The following is a 22,157-nucleotide window of genomic DNA, read 5'->3' as shown; positions in this document are numbered from 1 at the left end:
GTAATCTGTCTGGTTGATGCAACCAGGTAGCATGGGCAAGGGTACGAAATCCTCCGAGCGAGGTCTCTTTATCTTGGTACGTTTGTTCAATCCGGTTTCGGAAGCCAGCTCCCTAAACCGGTTGTTCGCTAGGGGATGAACCCCGTTCATTATACTCCCGAAACCAGTAATCTATATAAAAAATTGTCCAAAAAGCGAATGAAATAAATTTACCACACAATATACCAAGAATTGGCAAAAAAACTCGATAAATTAAAAACACTTATCGATAACACAAAATTTGTCCAACTGCACGCGTCGCGAGAGTAAATACGTGTTTACTCGGCAATTGCCTGACTAAGACTGGTATATGTATATATGTCTCTCTAATTAAACATATGTCAATTAGCAACCTACTTTCCAAAATATTATTGAACTTATTTAGACCTTTTTGTTCAAAAAAATAGAATGTTTCCGTGATTTGCTTAGTATTTATTTAGTTTAAGCCATTTTCGATTTTTTGAGTTGGGTCACTTGACACGAAATTCTCCATAAACATATACATACATTAGGGTGTCCCGTGGACCATTTTTTAGGAGGAACAATGCGTTTCAATGTACTAAATACGAGAAAAATAAAAAATATTTTTTTTGAAAAGGTCCTCAGTGTCCTACCTGCAATTGAAAGTCTAGATCTCAGAATGTACAATATGTTCAAAAAAAATCTACAATCTTTTTGAAATGGGTGTCAAAAATTTCCTAATTTTGAGCTTATTGCTGGAAAAATAATTAAAATTTTTGTTAGTGTATTTCTGGTCCGCGAAACAACTTATATTGTATTATAAGGGGCATATACATAAATTTCAAAAATTAAAAAAAAAAAAACTGAAATGGACTAAACCAAATGCCAAACTATTTTTTAAATATTTTTCTGTATGAGCTAAAAATTACGACTATTTTGACACCCATTTCGATAAAAAGCGAAAATCATTTTGTACATTTATACGCATCAATTGAGTGGTATTCCGACATGAAATTCTTAAAAAGGCTGTTCCTCGGGACACTTTAATATACACTCATATTACCAAGGACAGAACAATTTATTTTATTTATTTATTCTTTCAATACATAGAACCCTTCGTGGATAATTATAAATGTATTGTTAGATTAATAGCCATGTTCAGTAATAACATTAACAATTTAAATAATAAACAAATTAAATTATAAATAATAACGGAAGATAAATGGCTCCCCAGCTAATTTTGCAAATTGTAATGAATTTTTGGAATACAGTAGGAGAGTGGAATGCATTTACTAGGAGATAAAAGCTCTTCCGATAAAGTATTAATAAAAACAAAGTTTTTCTAAAAAATAGTTGCAAGATGTCTTTATACATATGTATGTACAAAGAAACAATGAATCGACTGGATAAAATAAATACATAATACATACCTGATGCAAATCGGGCTAAGCCGTTGTGATACATGTAAACACGCAATGGGTTAATAGATGTGACTAAGACATATAAACGTAAATCAAATTTACTTCCGTTTATTAACAACGGACGCTCAATGTATTTCTGTACTATGAGAGGTTTTCGTTTAGGTATTTGTGCCCATCTATCGACTACCCGAATTCCAGTACCCCTTGCACTCGCAGGTGGTTTTATTATCCATTTAACATTTTTTTGAGCGTATTTTGGCCAACTTTTTCGTAACTGTTTTAAATCATTTGGTATAATGTAGGTTCTGTTATGCGATACAAATGTGTTTTAATAATTTAAATTTTATATTATAATTATATGAATGTGTGCATTACTTACTTAGGCATAAATCCAAAGTCTTTCTTTCCATGCTTCGCCATTAATTTAACTAAATTTTTCCAACAAGAATCCTTTCGACCGATTTTGAAAGATCCTGGCAAGTGATTGATTTTTTGGTATGGTCGGATTGTTTTAAAACACGGTGATTTCATATGCTTTCCCCAGACACCCATCCAATCATTAGTTTCTATAAAATAATTTCAATATACATACATACATAGATAAATATGTAACTACAATTTAATTTACAAAATATTCATTACTTTTTAATAAACGCATCCCACTATTTGCTAAAATTGAGCGTACTACACGCGGCATGACATTTGTGACTCTCCATTTAAGTATACGATAGAGATCACTCGGAACCTCGGGACCCTTCTTGGTGTTCGAAGAAAACGCTAAATACGGTGGTACGTTCGGAAACAAACTAGGTACTAAAAGAGCATCAGGGTTATCTAAACTTTCAGATTCAGAATTTATTGAAGATTCTACTGATGGCGAAGTAGACACGACATCCAATGAATGCGTTAACTTATAAGCGTACGACCTATAGCCCTCTTCAGAATCTGATGAAATGTCTGAGTCACTACTGCTACCAAAATCTGAAACTGAAGAAGGATCTGATACGTAATCATACATTTTATAACGAAATTTTTAATATTCCATGTACCATTATCAAAATCATCATCATCGTCTACATCACTGTTGTCATCGTCGTTATTTCCATTAAGGTTATCATCATTTTTATTCCCATCACTTTGCTTGCTGCTATCACAGTTTTTTTTATAACTTACAGAATTAAGTACTTGTATATGATCAGCATCATTTTTGTGTTCGCACGATGTTGAACCAACAGCTGCGGTTTTACTATCGTCCTTTGTCTCATTATGAATTTTGAATTTAGATCGTTGTAAACGAGTGTTAGATGTTGATAAACGAGATAGACGTGGACTTTGAATATTGTAAATTAATACTCGGCGATTTTTTGGTGGAGGTGAACATTTTTTTGCAGAAGTATTGCCTAAAAGATATGTACAAAAGTAAATATATAAATACCTGGGAAGTTATACTATTTTTCTGAAAGCTAGATCCGAGTAGAACAAGAATCTGTTTTTGAAATTTGCCAAACACCTCCAAAATCTTGAGATACGGGAAAACCCGCTTTTTCATACTTTTAAGCACTTATAAGTCAGTAACTTATTTGAATCTCAACCGATATAAATAAATAAAAAATACAAATATAACCTAGAGAAATATGTGTGCATTTCATCGACAAATATGTTTTTAATTTTAGTTTTGCACCTTTTTCCAAGATTGGAGATGTTTTTACAAAGTATTTTATATACTTTTATACTTTGTAAAAACATATCCAAACTTGGAAAACGGTGCAAAACTAAAATCAAAAACATGCTTGCCGATGAAATGCCCACATATTTCTCTAGGCTACTTAAACATCAAATATGTCATTATAAATGCCTCAACTAAATCCGTTGAGAAACTTAAAATCGGTTGAGATTCAACTAAGTTACTGACTTGTAAGTGGTTAAAGGTACGAAAAACCGTTTTTTACCCGCATCTCAAGATTTTGGAGGTGGTTGGCAAATTTCAAAAATAGATTCTTGTTCTACTCGGATCCACCTTTCAGAAAAATAGAATCCCTTCCCTGATTTCAATTTTCGTTTATTTTGTCTCACTGTGTTATACATGTTACACTTTTGTCTGTCAGTCATTGTATGACATGGTAATAGAAGTACATATGTAAAATATTATTCAATTATTTTTAGGATAAGAGACTACGCATCGCACAGTGCTCTCATGTAGAACAAAATTTGGCAAAAATAGAAGGAGTTGTCGTAGATTCATGAAATTTGGTACAGGGATTTATATCATAAAGATATGGTAAAATTTTTTTTAAATAAATCTGGCATTTCTAAACGCTTAGTCTGATCGGGACACAGACGTAGCCAAGTAGTATTGGAGTTTAAGTTATGAAAATGGATCACACAAATGCTATAGGGGCTCCGCTATGGGGCTCAAAGTAGGGTACCTTCAACATGTAAAATTTTTAAACGCGTGCCATTTTTTTGTTTCCCTTCCGATATTAAAGATTTTTAATTTTCGATTAGTTAAGCTAAATTTTGATATCAAGTCAATATCTCAAATTATATCGCAAATTATTTATAATGGACACCCTATATTCAAAAAGTACTAACTTAATCTTGTGTCAAAGATAAATTAACATTTTATTCAAAGATTTTGTGTTCCAGTCGACACAAAAGTAAATGTAGGATTTTTTTAATTTCCAAATTTTGACGGCGATGTGCGGTGTCTTACCCTAAAAATAATTGAATATTTTACATTGGTACTTATATTTCACGTTAACATAACTTCACTATTAGAAGTAGATCCGAGCAAAAAAGGGTATTTTGCTCGGTTTTGTATACAAATTTAAATGTCTATAATTACCCTTTGATTTTGTTGGAGTCACTGGTAATTTGATTTGTCTATGAGTGTTCTCCGCTTTGCCATTTAAAGTTTGTTGGTTCTGCTGTCTTTTCACTGATTCGTAAACATTTGAAGCATTTTCATTTTCTACGACGTTATCCATCTCTACAATAGAAATTTGACTACTATAACCAAAATTTGCTCCATTCTCTCCAGAGTTGGTTCGTAATTTACGTTTACTTTTTAGTTGTTCTAAAAACAAGGCTGTAGCTTTGGAGTCCTCTTTACAAAAGCTATTAGAATTATATTCTTGAGCATCAAATGGTTTCAGGTCTAAATAATCCCCTCCAGCATTTTTAACCTGCGCCACATCATTGGAGTCATAATGCCAATTTCCATTCTCAAACGCTTCAATTTCATTATTATTGTTCGAGGTTTTTTCTCTAAGCACATAATTATAATTCGTACGGGGAGTGTTCTCACAATCATTGTCGTTGTTGTTCGCCACCAAATTGTTTGCTTCGACAGATATCAAGTCATATTTGGCTATTAATTGACTTTCGGCAGAATGTAAATTCTTCTTTGAAAATGGCATTTTTGATGTGAACGGCAATTTCCTGCCACGCCCCGAACTACTCACTAGTTTAGAACTGGGACTATTTTGATTATAGAAATAAGAGTAATAGTGCTGGTAGTGTTGTTCTCCCGCAAAATTAGGGCTGGTTTTATCCGAACTACAAAAAAATATAAAAATGTTTTATTAAAGTTATTTAATTACATCGTCCAAAAAAGTTGAAGAGAACAAAAATTTCATAAATTATTATTAAAACAAATATTTTTGGAATAATCGTGTTAGTTTGTGGGTAGTAGGCATTTGTATAATATCATAATAATATAAATACACAAATAAATGATCTAAAGCTTAAAATAAAATCATAAATATTGTTATTAAGTATGTATGTTTGTATTGCATGTATATTTGTATGGTACTTTTAAAAGTTTTTGTAAGAAAAAGGATGGGTCTATTAAACAAAAAAAATTGGTAAACAAAATATGTATGTACGTTTATAGAAAATTAAATAAATTTTAAATATTACGATTTCAGTTGAAGACATTCTGTTGTTGGCAGTGATTGATGATGATGTTTTTCTCCAATAAAGCGGTCACCATATTTTTTGTAATAATTATTATCATTGTTATTGTTATTGGAATTGTGGAGTTTGTTAACAGAACTCTGATGAACACAGAAAGGTGGTATTCCTTGGCTACTATAAACATCTTCATAAGCACTTTTTTTCGCATAATGATAGTGGTAAGTGTGATCATTTTGATTATCATGTTGTAAACTTTGTTGACCATGACGGTACTGATGCTCATGTTTTTGATGTTGTTGACATTCGCTCGCTCTATGATGGTCAGTGTGATGTTGATAACTTAGCTTATGTGTTCTGTATCTAGAAACTGGAGATTTTGGAAGCAAATCGAAGTCATCTTCTATCCCACCATCGTTCTCATAATCATATGTCATTTGTTGATTAAAAACTTCTTGTTGAAATCGTTTTGGCATTTTCATTACATTTTCATCCTCTTCAATACTAACGTTGAATGATTGAGGAAATGAACTATCGTTTGCTATGTTTTTCCCATTGAGAACATAATATGATACATTATCCGTGACTTGAATACTACGACGTTGATGAAATTCACTTTCTGAGTTGTATTTTGAATACATATCACCTTTTTTTGTTTTGTTCATTAAATTTGATATACAGTTTTTGTATGTAACGTATGATTTTTTTCTTTTGGATTCAGCTTATTCTACAGAAAATATATAATAAATAACACACATTCATGAAAATAATTTCAAACATAGATCGTTTTTAATACTCATTTATATACATTAGGATTCGGTTCAAAACATGGCTATAGTCATAATTATGTACAAAGTTGTACTCCTTTACCTTTACCTCCTTTTTTAATACATATGTAACTATAATTTACATAAAACAAAACCTACTGCAAATAAGTATACATAATTAAGATTAATTGCCAATGTTCTTTTACAAAAAAGATGAGAGTGTTCGAAAACATGTTTGTTAGTAATAACGAAACTAACCTACATAAACATTTATTAGCTTTCATTTTACTACATACTTTATTATCTTTAATATGTTTTTTTTTAATAATTGTTTTTATAAAAAAGTGTAATTACTGTTAAGTAAACGTTCTTAATTTTTTGTCCAGCTTTTCACCGGCATTTTTCAGTTTTACTACTGAAAATGTAGAATTATTTGATAACAATCAAAACAAAATTATGTCTCAAATTGAATTTAGTTCAATTTTGAATTATTAAAATTTTATTTTATATATTTCCCTAAATATATGTAATTGAGCAAAGATTTATTTTTTAATATTTTATTTAATATTTTATTAAAAAATGTGAAGCGAGATGGGTGCAACAACGGTTAGTGCAAAAATTTTATAGATTGGATTAATAAATACGAAATTTTAACCGTTATACCATATTAAGTAAATTCGAATAGTGATTGCCCTAATAGTCGGACATGGTCGACCATGATACCCATACGTCAATAAGGATATATTTAAAATGTGATTAATTTGTTAGAAATTTCATTAATTTCGATATACACATCCCTGTTTTGAATTTTACTACTATGTGGAATTTTTCAATTTTTTTTTCTGATAATTTATGCAAGAATAGTAATCAGAATATGTTATTAGTAAGTATTAATCTAATTGATATTTTTAAGTAACACAGCTAACGAAAATTAAAACAAAATAATTCGAAAACAACTAATGATCCGCGAAAATAATCTTTATACTAATCTTTATAATAATCTTTACCAAAATATTGGAAATTGTATTCCCTACAAAAGTTAAAATAACATCTAAAGTCGTACGACGAACAATAATCGCGATATATGCAAATATTTGATACTCATGAGTCATGACCTTTGACTTCCAATATATTATTAAGACTGCCACTTTTAGTTCTTTATTTATATTTTCTAGATAAAGATGAAAACCAGTTTTTATTTTATCTTGTTAAATTCTTAATTTTAGCCAATTTGTGTGCGAATGTAACGTTTACTAAGGTAAATATCGCTGAAGTTATGGATGTAATGCTAACATTATATTATAATTGGTCAAATATACCCCTTAAAGTCAAAAGAATTCTTCAAATCTGTGCATAAAATGGGAAGAACATTTCAATATAAAAAATATTTTCTCAAAAGTCCTATGTGGATTTCTTTTTTTTTTTTTTTTGAATTGCTCTAAAGCGCTTTAATAACAAAAACCTTTACAACCGTTTTAAAACGGTGGAAAGATGGCGGTATTGGTATTTAAACTTATTTCGGTATAGGTGTTTCAGCTGTATCGTTATTTTGGTTTATTACGGTATCGGAATCATATCGATATTGGTATTTTGGCTAATTTCAGTAACGGTAGTAATGTTGAAAATTTATTTTAAGAGATAAAAATGGCCGAGGTAAACACATATAGAAAAAAGCAAAATATTGGAACAGAGCTAATCAAAAATTGGTGAATTTTTTATTTTTTGTAATTTTACAGTTTTTTATTAACCGTCTTGTCTATACCCGAGCAAAATTACGTACATCAATACCCAACATACCCGGGTATGTCATACAATTTATATGGCTATTTCATCTTTTTATACATTTCTAGTGTATAATTCAGATAATTATTAAAACTAATTTAATAAAACGTCTGTATATATATAAATTAAATAGTTTTTGATCATAAACTATTAAATTTTAGCAATTTTTTTTTAAGTTTTCTTATTGCTTTCCTATTAACAAAAATATCATATGCAAAAACCCTAAAGAAAAACGCCTTCATAACGTATAATGTACATTATGCAGAATTTGACTTTGTAGAATTTTGACTTCAAGAAGCTATTACTCAGTGACCGGGCAAGATAATTGAATAAAACATTTTATATATTATTTATTAAGGCGTATAAAATCGATTAGCATTAAAGAAATTGTTTTTGCTTTTGTAAATAGGGAACTTTTTTGCAAAAAAAAAGATTGCTAAATCATGGTCAAAAATTAAAATTTTAAAATTTAAACTTTAAACTTTATATGAGAATAAAATTATTATAATCAGCATAATCTTACTTTACTAAGTCATATACAATAAAAAAAAATATTTCTCAAAATCGGCAAATATTTGTTAATGTTACAGGGTCCACAAATATATCACATTCAAATTTATGAATAACTAGCTATAGCCAGTGTGCTTTGCTACCCTAAAAGCAATATAAATAAAAATTCTTCTTAATAATTTTGAAGATTCTAACTGTAATGTTTTCCAGAGATGCATTTTTTGGGAACGTTAATTAAGATTTTAATGTAATCGATGACAAACTAAAAAAATCTAATATTTTCCCAGATATATGAAATTTTGTATTTAATTCATATAGGGGGTGCCAAGACCCCATTGAAAGTCCGCCCGTTATTCTCTGAATGTTCTCATGAATGTCAAAGTTCTTCAATTAAAATTTGAAGATTCTAGCTCTAATAGTTTCTCAGATATAATATTTTCCTATTTAATTTATATGGGGGCTCCAAGCCCCCATATAAAGGAATTTTTGTATTTTATTAATATGGGAGGTGCTGCTCCCCTCATGGGTAGTCCGTCAATTTATTTCCCAAAATGTTTACATGGATGTTAAAGTTATTCGTGCAAATTTTTAATATTCTAACTATAATAGTTTCCAAGATAAACGAATTTTTGTATTTAATTTATATGGGAGGTGCCACGCCCCCTAATGCTAATCCGCCCACTTTTTGTCTTAAATAATTATATTGATACTAAAGTTGCTCCGACAAAATTTGAAGACTCTAACTATTATATTATCTCAGAAATACTAATTTAATATTTTCTTAATATGGGCGTGGCACGTCGCCCACATGAAATTTCAACATAAAAAGTAGCCTATAGTTCCTTCCAGACATACAGGAAGAAACTGTGAAAATTTCAGGAAAATCGGTCCAGCCGTTTAGCAGTCTATAAAGCACAAACAAACAAACATACATACATACAAACACACTTTCATTTTTATATATATAGAAGACACATGACTCTGTATTTGAAACTATAATTTGTATACATACCGGGGTATGTTGGGTATTGCTACACCAGGTAAAAATAGAAAATCGGTCATAAATCGGTTTAACATATATATCTAACTAATTTTTAGAAAATGTATAGAAAACATTACTCTGAAAGCATAATCCAAATTTCAAGATGATACGATATATAGATCTCGAGATATATCACTTCAAAAATGAAAAACATACCCGGGTATGTGGGTATTGACATAACGGTTAAACAAAATATACAATATGCGGTATCATTTGAAAGGTTTTTTGTGCAATTTTCAAAATTGTGCATACATTTTATTTACATACATACATGTATATTAATGAAAAACCTAACAATTTTAAATTTTTTGGAATATGACATTTATGAGCAGACGGTTATTTATGATTAATATATCATTGGACGCGGCTTTAAAATCGTTTTCAAATGATACCCCATATTGGATATGTTGTTTCAAAACAAAAGTAATATTTAAAAATATAATTCAAAAATACTTTTTATTTAATTTGGTCCAGCTCACGAACGGGCTAGACTTAAAATATTTTGGGAATCATCATAAAACAAAGCAAGGTAAAACACGTTTTTGTTTTCCATACAGAGTGAGTCGGTCTAATATACATACATATGTACCAAATTCAATCAAATTATATTATTAATTTCTTTCAAGCTATACCAGAGTATGAAAACAAACGAAACATTTCGCAAACGTTTCCATAATGTACAAATCTTTTCAACATTTTTAAATCGTTTTATACATGAGCAAAACTTAAACAAATACTTTTTAAGTAAGAAAGAGCGAAAATAAAACAATTGGCTTTTCGCTCATCTAGTTTCTTTTGTTTGCCTTTACAATCATACATTTGAGAACAAAACAAATGCAGAAACGTCCCACTAAACAATTTTTGCCGAATTCGTACCGACAGTCTGCACAAGTTGCCGATTTCGTATCCGAATTCCGTCAGAATTCGTTGCGAAAATCGTATGAAAGGTTGCTCGGAATTCGGAACTCTTTGTCTGAGGAAATTCGGAAAAATGTGCAGAATTTTCGATCAGAATTAGGTACGAAATCTGATGTAAATTCCTGGGGAAATTCTGAAGGAATTTTCGACAAATCTGATTGAAGTCGGACAAATGCCTGATACCATATCTGACATTCTTTCGACATTTCGTATGAAAGTGTGATCAAATATAAGAAAGTCTGATGTCGGATAAATGTCTGATAAAATGTCCGACAGTTCGTTCAAAAATCTGATCAAGTATAAGAAAGTTTGATAGATGTCGGATAAATGTCTGATAAAATGTCCGACATTTCGTACAAAAGTCTGATCAAGTATAAGAAAATGGCCTGACTATTCTGATCAATGTCTGATGAAAACTATTTTCATATATATAATTTATTATGGTTTAATTTTATTAATTTTAATAATAATTTATAAGCTTCCATTATTCATGACTTCTTAAGGGTACATAAATAAATAATAGAAACTTATAGAATATTTTTTAAATTAATAAAATTAAACCATACTACTTACATATTATATACGAAAATAGAGTTCATTATATACATCTATTTAAAATTATAAAATTAAACCATAAAAAATGATGTAATTTTTTGCTATTTTTTGTGTATTAACAAATTTTAAAGAAATTTAAACAATAATCATCTCATATGCAGATGTTGTTTACTTGCTTTCCAAAGACCAACTAAGAAAATAAAAGAAAATAAAAGTTAAATTCCCTTTTAAAGTACAGTTGACGAATTTCAAAATAGAAACAGGTTTGTGCATGATTTTTATTAAAAAAAAAAAACAAAATTTCCTTCAGATAATGTGCAGAGTTGTCGCAAAGTTTTCTTACAAAAGTACTGAAAATGGGAACAAAATGACCGAGTAAAAAATATCAGAAAATCTGCAGACTATTTTGTTAAATATATAAAGGAAATTTATATTATTCGCTTAATTGTCTGACGAAGTTACAAAAACAAATCTCTTCAGATTATGTGCAGATTTATCGGATATAAGTCTTAAACCGTTTTATATTTTACTTCAGAAAATGTACAGACTATTCTCCTTTATGTCTAACAAGAAAAATAGAAATAAAAAAAATTGTCCTCCGCCAATGTGCAGATTAGTCTCATAATTATCGTAACACTGAAATTCCCTTTCGACAATGTGCAGACAAGTCTGAAGTTAATCGTTTAATACTTCAGAAAATGTGCAGAAAAGTCTAACAAACAGTTTGCCGATTATTCTGTAAAATGTCTAAAGGAAATTTAGAAATTCGTTAAAAATTCTGATAAAATATAAGATCTCAGAAAATTTCTGACATCAGACATGTCTGAAAAAATTGTTTACTGGGGTATTTTATGAAAGAATCATAAAGTGTGTGTGTGGACTTCCTTTAATTTGTACGGTTTTTATTTTGTTTTTGTTTTTATTACTACTGTATACCACATAGGCATCTACAAAAACTCTTCTTTTAATTTTACTCAAAAATGTTTTTGTAATGAGCAAAACCATCAGGAAACGTTTGCGAAAATGTTTCGCTACTTCAACTGGATGCGTCCATAAATCCATTGGACAGAGTGAAGTAGGGTTGGCTGAACAGTAGAATATGTGGTGGGTATAGGATTGCCAGATTCCGATTCGCAAAAAGCTGGACAAAACAAAAGAAGCTGGACATATTAATGCAGGGGTTCTCATATACCAATTCCGTTTTGTTATAGTCCATAGAGTACGAATATATTTTTAGTTTTTCCCGATCACTTCGATAACTTAGTTTTTAAGAGCAAAAGATGTGAAAAATTATTTTTAAGTAGAAATTTGTAACCGATTATGGCCAATAGGCTAGGTTTATTTGAAAATAAATTAAATTAAATTAAAAAGCGCCATTTTTGAAGTTTTAAATTTTAAAAATCATAAGTACCTAAGCTGTACGTAAAGAAATTGACTGTCGCTCGCAATACTACATATTTATTACGACATCAGCTTTTCAAGTGTTGAGACATGTTGTCAGTGATAAGAGAAGAGGGAAATAATAACTTAGTTGTATAACAAATGTACAGACTGTGTTGGCTAACATGATTTGACAAAGATAACATAAAAATTATTTCCCTAGTTATTGTAGTGTACTAAAAAAATTCTATTTAGCTGGACAAATTAAATTTTAGCTTGAAACTGGACAAGCATCAAAAAAGCTGGACAATCCAGCCAAGTCCAGCCAGGCTGGCAACCCTAGGTGGGTATCATGAGGACCCTGACCACATGCAGGACATTCGTTGGGGACGGCACGGTCTATACGTGACCAGTAGGCATTGAGCCTGTTGATCCATCCCGATCTTAGTTGTGCCAGAACTACTCTTGTTTTCCGCGGCAGGTTTTCTTCCGTGTCTGCTATGGGCGGTGGGCGACCTCCAAGTACGACATTCATGCGGTATCCTGCGACCGCGGAATTTATGGCGTCTCTATGAATGTCGTTCAAAGCTACCGAATACGAGGACTGATCCAGTGGATCCCGCACATATCTGCATATGTTTTCCTCGTATATACGAAGATCCTTCCTGACATGTCTCGGGGGAGTATCCAATTGTGTGATGTTAAAATTGGGATGACTTCTCCGATGACATCCCAGGAGGAACTGTTTAGTCAACATCACATTGTGTTCCTTGACTGGAAGGACCTTCGTTTCCTCGTGCAGGTGATGTTCCGAGGTAATTTGTAGGCAGCCCGTTACAGTCCTTAGGGCAGCATTTGGCAGAAGGTGACCACACTGGAGCAGCATAGTTAACCACTGACCGACCAATCGTTTTATATGTAGCCAACGATCCATCTCTTCGTGTTGTTGGGCATTGTGGATTGCAGGATATCCTCGAAGAGTGTGGCGTGACTGACAGTGTCGAAGGCCTTCGACAGGTCAAGAGCCACTAGGACCGTCCTTTCACAGGGCCTCTGCTGATTTAAGCCTTGTGAGATCTGAGTGGCGGTTAATGCTGTGGTGGTACTGTGCATTTTGCGGAAGCCATGCTGGTGACGATCTGCTGTTAGGTGGCTGGACAGCTGGGGGAGGAGAAGTGCCTCAAGAGTCTTCGCGACTGGTGATAGGAGGGAAATCGGCCTGTATGATTGTCCCACTGTCGCGTCTTTCCCAGGTTTTAAAATGGGAATGACTCTAACCTTTTTCCAGGCTTCGGGTATTACGAGGCTGCTTCCGGTACGTAGAACCGGCTGTCGGGGAATGACTGTTTGTCGTTAGATTGTGTTGGGTGCCATGGCACCGTAACGTGCATGGTAATGAGGTTGCGGACGAACTAGCTAGATTAAGTTCGAACTAGTGAATTGTATGAAAAGCCAATAATCGATTTTAGATTTTTTCGATCAACTATTTTAGTTTCCATTTTTAAGTCGAATAATCGGGCCCAATAATCGATTATTTTGACCGATTACGACTATTTTTAAGATTTTTTATATAAAAATTGTTCCAGTTTTTAATTAAAAACAGGTAAAAATGTTATATTCGTTCGAAATCTAATTAAAATATTAGATGCACCTCAAAAAAAGGTGCTTTAATTACGCTTCTTAAAATATTTATTGTTATGGAGTTTACTGTTTTTCCTTCGTAAGCTGGAAAGTTTTTACATATGTATTTAGAAGGAAAATTCACCCAGCTTGAAAAACCATTGTTTTATTTTATAATGGTTCCCAAAATATTTTGAGTATTCGTGACCTGTTACAAAAAAGATCCTTTTTAGATATTTTAATTTTTTAACATTTATCATTTAAAAGGTTTTTTGTATCCGCGTTTAACAGTGCACTATGGTTCATATGACCACTTTTTTGGCCAAAACTAAAAATGTGTCCAAAAAATATTTTTATGGTGTTCTAGATCTATTTTGATTAAAATTTAAGTGTAATGACGGAAAAATATGCCAATTTACATAGTTAAGAAATTTAAGTTTTAACAGATATTTAAAATATGGAGTTATTATTTTAAACCTTTAAATATATTTCAAATTTATCGAAAACATAAATTTGAGTTATTAATTAAATTAAGCAATATTATAGGTATAAATTACTATCCAACTTTAAATTTTTATTCTCCAATATTTAACGATATTTGCTAAATTTTGGAATATTTAAAGAAAATACCCCTTTATAACAAAATGTCCGTTTTCCCGAAAATCGCAAAAATTCCATGTTTTTTTTTTTTTTTTTTTTTGAACAGCTTTTTACGTTAATGATTAATGTACTTCCTTTTATCTTTTATATCCAACATTAATTTTTTAATTTCTTTTTTTCGCTTAAGTTGAAAAATGAATCTGCAAAAATCTGTATTTATGGCCTACAATACTGCATTGAAAAATTTGTTAAAATGCGACATAAAAAAAATAGTTTTGGCCAAAGAAAGTGGTCGTCTGAACCATAGGCAGTGTACAAAACTTGATAATGTTGAGCATTTTTTTAATTTTTATAAAAACCTTGCAATTATATACATATTTTGTTTGGAATATGACAATTATAAGGAGGCCGTTATTTATCATTTTTCACCATTGGATGCGGCCTTACAAATAATAACCCATATATGTGACCCAACTCAAAAAATCGATTTGGATGAAATTTGCACCAAGGTTAGTACTATTGTATAGTAGCCAGACACTCTAAAAAAATTCATTGAATCTAAAATCGTGTTATTGTTACCCCACGAAATTGCCCATATACTAAAATTTTAAAAAATAATTAGAAAATACCTTTTTTAAAATAGGTCCAGCTTACGAATGGTTATCGCTAGACTCAAAATACCTATATTGAAAATCGTTCCAAAACAGATCAAAATAAATTTTAAGAGGGGTAACAACACGATTTTAGTTTCCATGAAATTTATTAGAGATATACCTATCGAGGGACTATATTCAATAGTCGCTATCTGTCATTTTCATGAAAATGAGATTTTGATGGCAAAATATTCAGCAAACTATCCCACATCAGTGATATAAATCTCAAAGAAAAAAATATTTTTTGGCAATTTTATAGCATTTTTAAAATTTCTCTATCTTAAAAAAATAAAAATTCTGAATGCAAAACTCTCTATTTTATCCAAAAATTGCTTCAAACTCTATTATTTTAGATAATTTTCTGTTGCAAACAAGTCTTCTTGATAATTTTTTTGACACAAATCCGTCAAAATATTTAAAATCGGTCTAATAGTTTTTAAGATATCACTCATTATGATACTAATTAAATTAATTTTATTGTCGTGTTTAACCATATAACATTGATTTTGAACAAAAACATTATAATCTGTTGCTTTTTCAACAATTTGGTTTCTTTTATTCCATTAAATTGCATAAAATATAATATTTATTGATATTAATTCAAATAAAAATTTTATATTACTATGAAAAACTCTCTATCTGTTGGTTGTATGAAAATTTTCGTAGAAAAAAAGCTCTATCTGATATAAATTTGTGAAAAATTTTATAAATAATGTAAAATTTAAAATTCTTTTTATATAAGGATTCAGAATATAGTCGTAGAAATATCTGGCCAAAACTTGATATGAGTGCTACCAAAACACTTATATGACTGGATAGACGCAGTCTAACTGCCTGTTTCACAATATCGAAACTACATTTCTTTCTTATAAATATATTGAAAACAAAAACAAAACTTTTAATTTATTTGTTGTCTTCAATATAAATTTGTAAGAAAGAAAATGCTCTTCAATATTTTTGCAATCAAAATTGATGTGGATTTTTGTTTCTGTCACATTTAAATAGTTGTACGACATAAAATTTTAATTTTAACTTTATATTTTAACTAATACGCTTATAATACTTATGAGACTTCGAGCCAAATCTATTTGATTTTAACTAGATTTCCCATACAAAACAAAATCTACTTCGTAAATAGATTTCGTTAAAATCTACTCAAAATCTAATAGTTTTTAGTGATGCAACTCTCTTTTTCCCCAAATAATACTAAAAAATACGACGCTACACAAGAAAAACGAGAAAAACAAAACAAACAAAAAAATTAAAATGTCAACAAAATCTTAATAAATTGAAAAACATGAATGAAAAGTTTATTTAAAATAGAAGGTAATAATATGTTAATAAATATCCCATTTTTCCTTCTTATTTTTCATATCAAACACAATTTCAAGAAATATTAGAAAAAATTAAATCTTCCTAAATGCCAAAAATGGTAAGTGTAAACGGTCTAGATTTTTAAAAAGATTTTAAATGAAATCTACTAGATTTCGTGTATGTGTTAATTTACCGTAATACGAAACATCGACAATAAAAATTTAAGTCAAATGTTCCAATTTCACTTTTTTCGCTCGCTTGCTTTTTTTGACCTAAAAAATGTCCCTTGTTATGAATTTTTTATAGAATTTTATAATCAATTCAATTCACAAAATCAATTTTCCCTTCGAAGGATATGAAAATTTAAAGCGAACACAAATTTCTCTTTTATTAGTGAATATTTTTTATTTAAGTTTTGAAATAACTCACCGCACTAAAAGATCTTCGATTTATTTAAGTAAATACTGTCCAAAATTATTCTGTTTTATCTATATTGCCCCACTAGAATAATTTTATGATATTAAAAAGATTTTTTATTTCTTCAAAAACAAAATAGGCAAAATGCGCTGATTTAGCGCCTTTTTCCAAATAAGCGCTAAATAGAAAATATGCGACTTTTTGGTTGTTAAAAGGCGGTAATCTATCGCCAAAAGCGCTAAATTTGCAACGCTGGGAATCACAATGGACCTTATAGTGTCCGAGTGGATATACACCGTTGTTTCTATGGTCTATAACCCTTCTTAAACTAATACTATGTTTCCGCTGGCTTGAAATCTACTAGATTTGCTTAAACCTCTTAAAGGTGTTTCCACTGAGCTTACTAGTTTTTGATATTCGAATTTTCGAACAAATCCCGTCATTTTATTTTGATATAACGACAATAATGTTAATTTCTTTCGAATTAAAACATTAAAAATACAAAATTACAGTTGTAAAAGTATAAATTTGTTTATTAAATGCCACTAATTTTAAAATTATAATTTGTTGTGTTTTTATTTCGAAATGAAAAGTCACTTTATCGATGAAAACATTCAACTTGAATGGATAGCCATAGTTATATTTGCTTATCCTAGACACAATGCAGTGTTGTATAAGCAAGTCTTGTTCGAAAAAATACATTTTCGACATGTTTTAAATCAAATCTAGTAGATTAAGTAGATTTGGATTTGTCAAAAATGTATGGGAAATCTACATGATTTCAACTAGTTTTGGACAAATCAACTAGTTTTGCTCAAAACGCCTCAGTGGAAACATAGCATAAGTGTTGTAACTCCAACCACTTTCACCACTGATTCCAAACCTACAAAGTTGCATAAAAACGTACTTAAAATGTTTAGGAAAAATATAGAACATTTATATTTATATTTTCATAGGTTTTTTAATCTTTTTATTGCATAGTTAATCTGTAAACATTTAATAAATACATTTTTCAATTTGTTTATTCCCATATTTCCAAAATATTATGTATACTTTAAATTTATTTCCCATTTTCATTACTCAAATTTACAACTTCGTTTTATCTAGTTTTATTTAAATTCCTCAAAAATTAATTGTCAAAAAAATTAAAAAATAGGTATATATTTTTCGGATTTTCACCTGTGTGTTGAATTCACACAAAACTCGTCTGTGTGGAGAGGATATGTTATTGTTGTAAAACAATGTCATGTCCAACTTCTTATTATTCTTTGGCATAAACCTAAACCTAATTAAGAATGCCAGATTGTAAAGTGGTTGACAGGGTTACCCCTAACAACATACTAAACCGTTGATACGTCCTTTTGATTTTAGAAAAGTCTGAAAAAACTATTTATTCGTCAAAAAATAAATATATAATTGTTGTTAGATGCTATTGTGAAAAAATAATTTTTTTAAACACTATCTCCTGCAAAATTTTGAAAAGTGTTGTTATGCCCTTTTGCATTTTAGGTGACGGAATGTACTTAAAAGGTCATCATAAAATCAATTTTTTAAATAATCTCATTTTTAATTTATTTTCATATTACACTGAAATAGTTTCTGTGCATTGTTATTATTACAAACTGATGTATTTTCTGCTGTTTATGGTAACACTGCAAAATTTAAACTTGTGCTCAAAATCATCAATTACATGGGATTAACACTAGAGTAAACTTAGATTAACTAATCTGATTATTAATTGGCATTTAATTGCCAACACAAAAACCCCCATCTAGCGTAAAAATATAAATAAAATTTTAAAGAGGAAAAATCTGTATTTCACATTCTTAAATAGTACAAATGTATGTTTGTGTAGCTAAAAAAAGGATAATTAAGCAAACTATTTTGTATAATTTCTATATTCTGAAAAAAACCGAGAAACCTATTAAAAGTACATACATATTTTTACAAATATTGATGTCATTCGAATAAAAATTAAGATTAATCGAGGAAAAAAATTTGTTTTTCTTCGAACGAATAAAAAATTTCCAGTTTAGAATAAAGAATAATTCGAACAATTTTTGTCGATTAATCGAATATTTTAATAATATTTGAATGTTACTTTTTTCGAATATTTTACTAAATATAGCATTGAAGATGTTAAAATTTTGTAAAACAATTTTAAATATAACATACATACCCTGCAACAAATTTGTTGTTCAAGAAGAAGGGATATTTTAATGATTTATTCAGTAGTTATTCTATTTAATGCGTTTTAAATACATGCCTAAATTCTAATAAATTTGTCAGATTGTCTGCATAAAAATTGCAGACAATTCACTCAATGGAACTCTACTGTAGGAATTGTAATTTTCAAAATAATTTGGTATTCTCTTAGGATTTAAGGGAAACGTGAATTTCATACAATAAATATAAAAATTATATTAAATAAATTGTCAATCTAGCGTTTTAAAACCACTTAGTTTGTGTTTCTCTTAGAGATTTTGTGTAAATTTTTATTTTACTAATAGGTATGTTTGTAACATGAATTTTTAAAATAATAATATATTTGTAATGATATTACATGTCACTTTAAATATCCATTTATCATAGTTTCAATTGTTTGTTTTTTTGGTGATTTGTTAGCGATTGAGATTTCAGCAACAGCATTACTAATCTTTGTTTATAAACAAAAACTTGCATTTTTTTACAAATTTGCGTTCGCGTTTTTTGGATATTTTTTTTTTTGATTGAAAGTAAATTAAAAATTACTCTCTATCATAAAGTTACTGGATATTTTTTACTGAAAAGTACAACAGACAGCGAACAGACGTATTGTCATATTATATATATATTGTCATAATATAGAGTATCTTTCTCTTAGCGATTTTGTGTAAATTTTTATTTTAATAATATGTGTGTAACACCAAGTTTTAAAGCAATAATATATGTTTAATGATATTACATGTTTTGTTAACTTTAAATATACTTTAATTTAAAAGAAAAATTATATTTTGTTTGTTTTTGGTGCTTTGTTAGCGATTGAGATTTCAGCAATAGGGCATTACTAATCTTTTATAAACAAAAACTTGCAATTTTACTTTTTTGGACATTTTGTTGATTGAGAGTGAATTAAAAATTACTCTCTATCATAAAGTTAGTGGATATTTTTTTACTGGAAAATACGCGAACACTGCTATTAAAAAAAATGCTATCTTTATCATCCCAGCTAGCATTTGGAAGATTGTTGGATGATTAATCAGTAAACTGACTCATTTTTGACTCCTTTTGATGACCTAAATGTGATTAATAATTTGTGCGCTTAAAAAATGATTCGAAAATGATTCCGATATATGATTGAAAACTGATTTTTGAAAAACAATAACAAAATGTATAGCAATCATAAATTGATCATCCTGGTGTTTAAAATATGATGGTTTTAAAAACTAAAAACTTGTGATCATATTTCGAGCAGTTGGAAGATCAAAAATTGTTTCTTATGTAATTGTTTTTGTATGCAATGGAATAGCAACACTTACACTTAAAAATGACTCAAAAACGATTCAAAAATTAGTCGAAACTGATTACAAAATGGCAAACAATTTTGTGTGGCCTAAAATAAGTTGATGTAATTCTCATTTCGTTTATAAAATTAAATGTATAAGTATTTCAATTTGTGTGATATTTATAAAGTCGATTTTCTGTCAAGGAAATATTATGCTTTAATTATAATAATTTTATATGCTAAATTTGAAAAACAGTAACAAAATGTACACCAATCACAAATCGGTCTTCCAGGTGTTCGAAATTTGATTGTTTAAAATTTAAAGTGTTCTGTTGTAATGTATTTGTCTGTAACAAACATAAAAATTACTCAGAAGACTCAAAAATTACTAAAATATGATTCGAAAATAATTCTAAAACGACCAGTAAGTCGGCACATGAATGACTCAAAAAAGATTAAAAAATGAGTCAGAACTGATCAGAAATGGTGCTCATAAAAGACTCGTTTAGAAGAGTCGCGTGTAGGGTACCATTTTCTCTCGACGAATGTATCATTTATAATCAGAAATTGAGCGCATATATGATCATTTTAATCGTGCTGAAGAGTCATAAATGACTCGAATGTGATCAAAAATTTCAAAAAATGATAGCTGGAATGAATGATATTCATTTTTAGAGATACATATGTATATGAGTTCCATCTACATATATTTTTAAGTTATAAAAATCGATTCAAAAGTAGTAAATTTTGAATGAATTTGTTGTTAATGCAATATTAGGACATTATAAACAGGTCAATATTATTTATGTTATACTTCTTTATTATTGTTCATGCACTAGTATCAAATATATACACGAAAAGCAACATGCGTGTGAACATGTGCCATGGCAATGACATTGAATTACATACATACAAATGTATGTAGTACATTTATACGTACATACATATGTATGTATGTACATAGCTTAATGCAATTTCTAAATGAGGTTGTTCTGTTTCAATTATTAGAACCTATTTCTTTTTTTCAATGAATATACATACTGTTAGGGAGAATATTATGTATCCATGCTTAACTGACCTTATTAAATTGCTAGTGGTAAATTTTTGCACTCGACACACAATTAATCACAACGATAACTATAGATGAATAAGATATTCTTGGAATCTAAGATAATTTTAGGAAAAAATTTGGCCAATAAATTTATTCACAAAATACACTCAGTTTTTCCAACTACATGTGTAATTCTATATTGGAGAATTGAATATTACAATATTTTGAATTGACAGGACACATGAGACTTATTTTTCTAGACACAATTATCACACACAAATTAATATTTTGCTATTTATATACAAAAGATTAAATTTTTGATTATATTTGATTAAATTTATTATATTTACATATATGTATATGTATCAACAAATACTTTTTAAAAATATATATTCAGTAAAAAAAAAATAAATTGATGTTTTTTGCAATGAAAGGCAAAAACGTGCAGTTAGAGCCCTGCGCCGACAAATATTAACGGTGGCGGCGGCCTAAAATTGACTGTAAGCCGGCTAGATAGATTGAAAGGAGGATGTATATTAGACTGACCGGATCTTATATGGGGAGAAAAAAATGTAGGAATCTTGTTTGTCTTAACCCATCAAAGTGATTCCTCTTTCCAGATATTGAGATAGCCGAAATTTGAGCTCGATTAATAGACGTTAACATGTGCCGCTCGTCGCTAAAATTTTGAAAAAATCCAAATTTTTGGCCAAAAAGCTAACATATGA

General features: G+C 29.5%; 1 protein-coding gene across 8 annotated transcripts in view; it reads right to left on the bottom strand.

Moving 5' to 3' along the window:
- The window catches only part of LOC119602676 (tubulin polyglutamylase TTLL4), a 70,259-nt gene extending 48,347 nt beyond the window's left edge, over positions 1-21,912 (bottom strand). For 2 of the 8 annotated variants that reach the window (XR_005231361.1, XR_005231362.1), the window contains exons 1-7: positions 21,780-21,912; positions 5,343-6,063; positions 4,267-4,979; positions 2,471-2,821; positions 2,064-2,408; positions 1,801-1,987; positions 1,431-1,726 (exon numbers count right to left, since the gene is read on the bottom strand). Coding sequence is in view for 4 of the 8 variants with exons in the window: in XM_037954318.1 (XP_037810246.1) it covers positions 1,431-1,726; positions 1,801-1,987; positions 2,064-2,408; positions 2,471-2,821; positions 4,267-4,979; positions 5,343-6,001 (2,551 nt within the window). In the remaining 4 variants the exon portion in view is untranslated. Of the gene's footprint in view, positions 1-1,430; positions 1,727-1,800; positions 1,988-2,063; positions 2,409-2,470; positions 2,822-4,266; positions 4,980-5,342; positions 6,064-21,456 lie in introns of all 8 variants that reach the window. The other 6 variants (XM_037954318.1, XM_037954311.1, XR_005231364.1 and 3 more) reach the window with 6 other exon arrangements.
- Positions 21,913-22,157: the final 245 nt, after the last annotated feature.

This window comes from Lucilia sericata, unplaced genomic scaffold, assembly GCF_015586225.1.
Source record: "Lucilia sericata isolate MDLA Ls3-8-SP2 unplaced genomic scaffold, ASM1558622v1 Contig000009F_arrow, whole genome shotgun sequence".
In the NCBI taxonomy this organism is placed as follows: Eukaryota; Metazoa; Arthropoda; class Insecta; order Diptera; family Calliphoridae; genus Lucilia; species Lucilia sericata.
The sequence above is the reverse complement of the archived record's forward strand: the minus strand, read 5'-3'. Positions and strand labels throughout refer to the sequence as shown.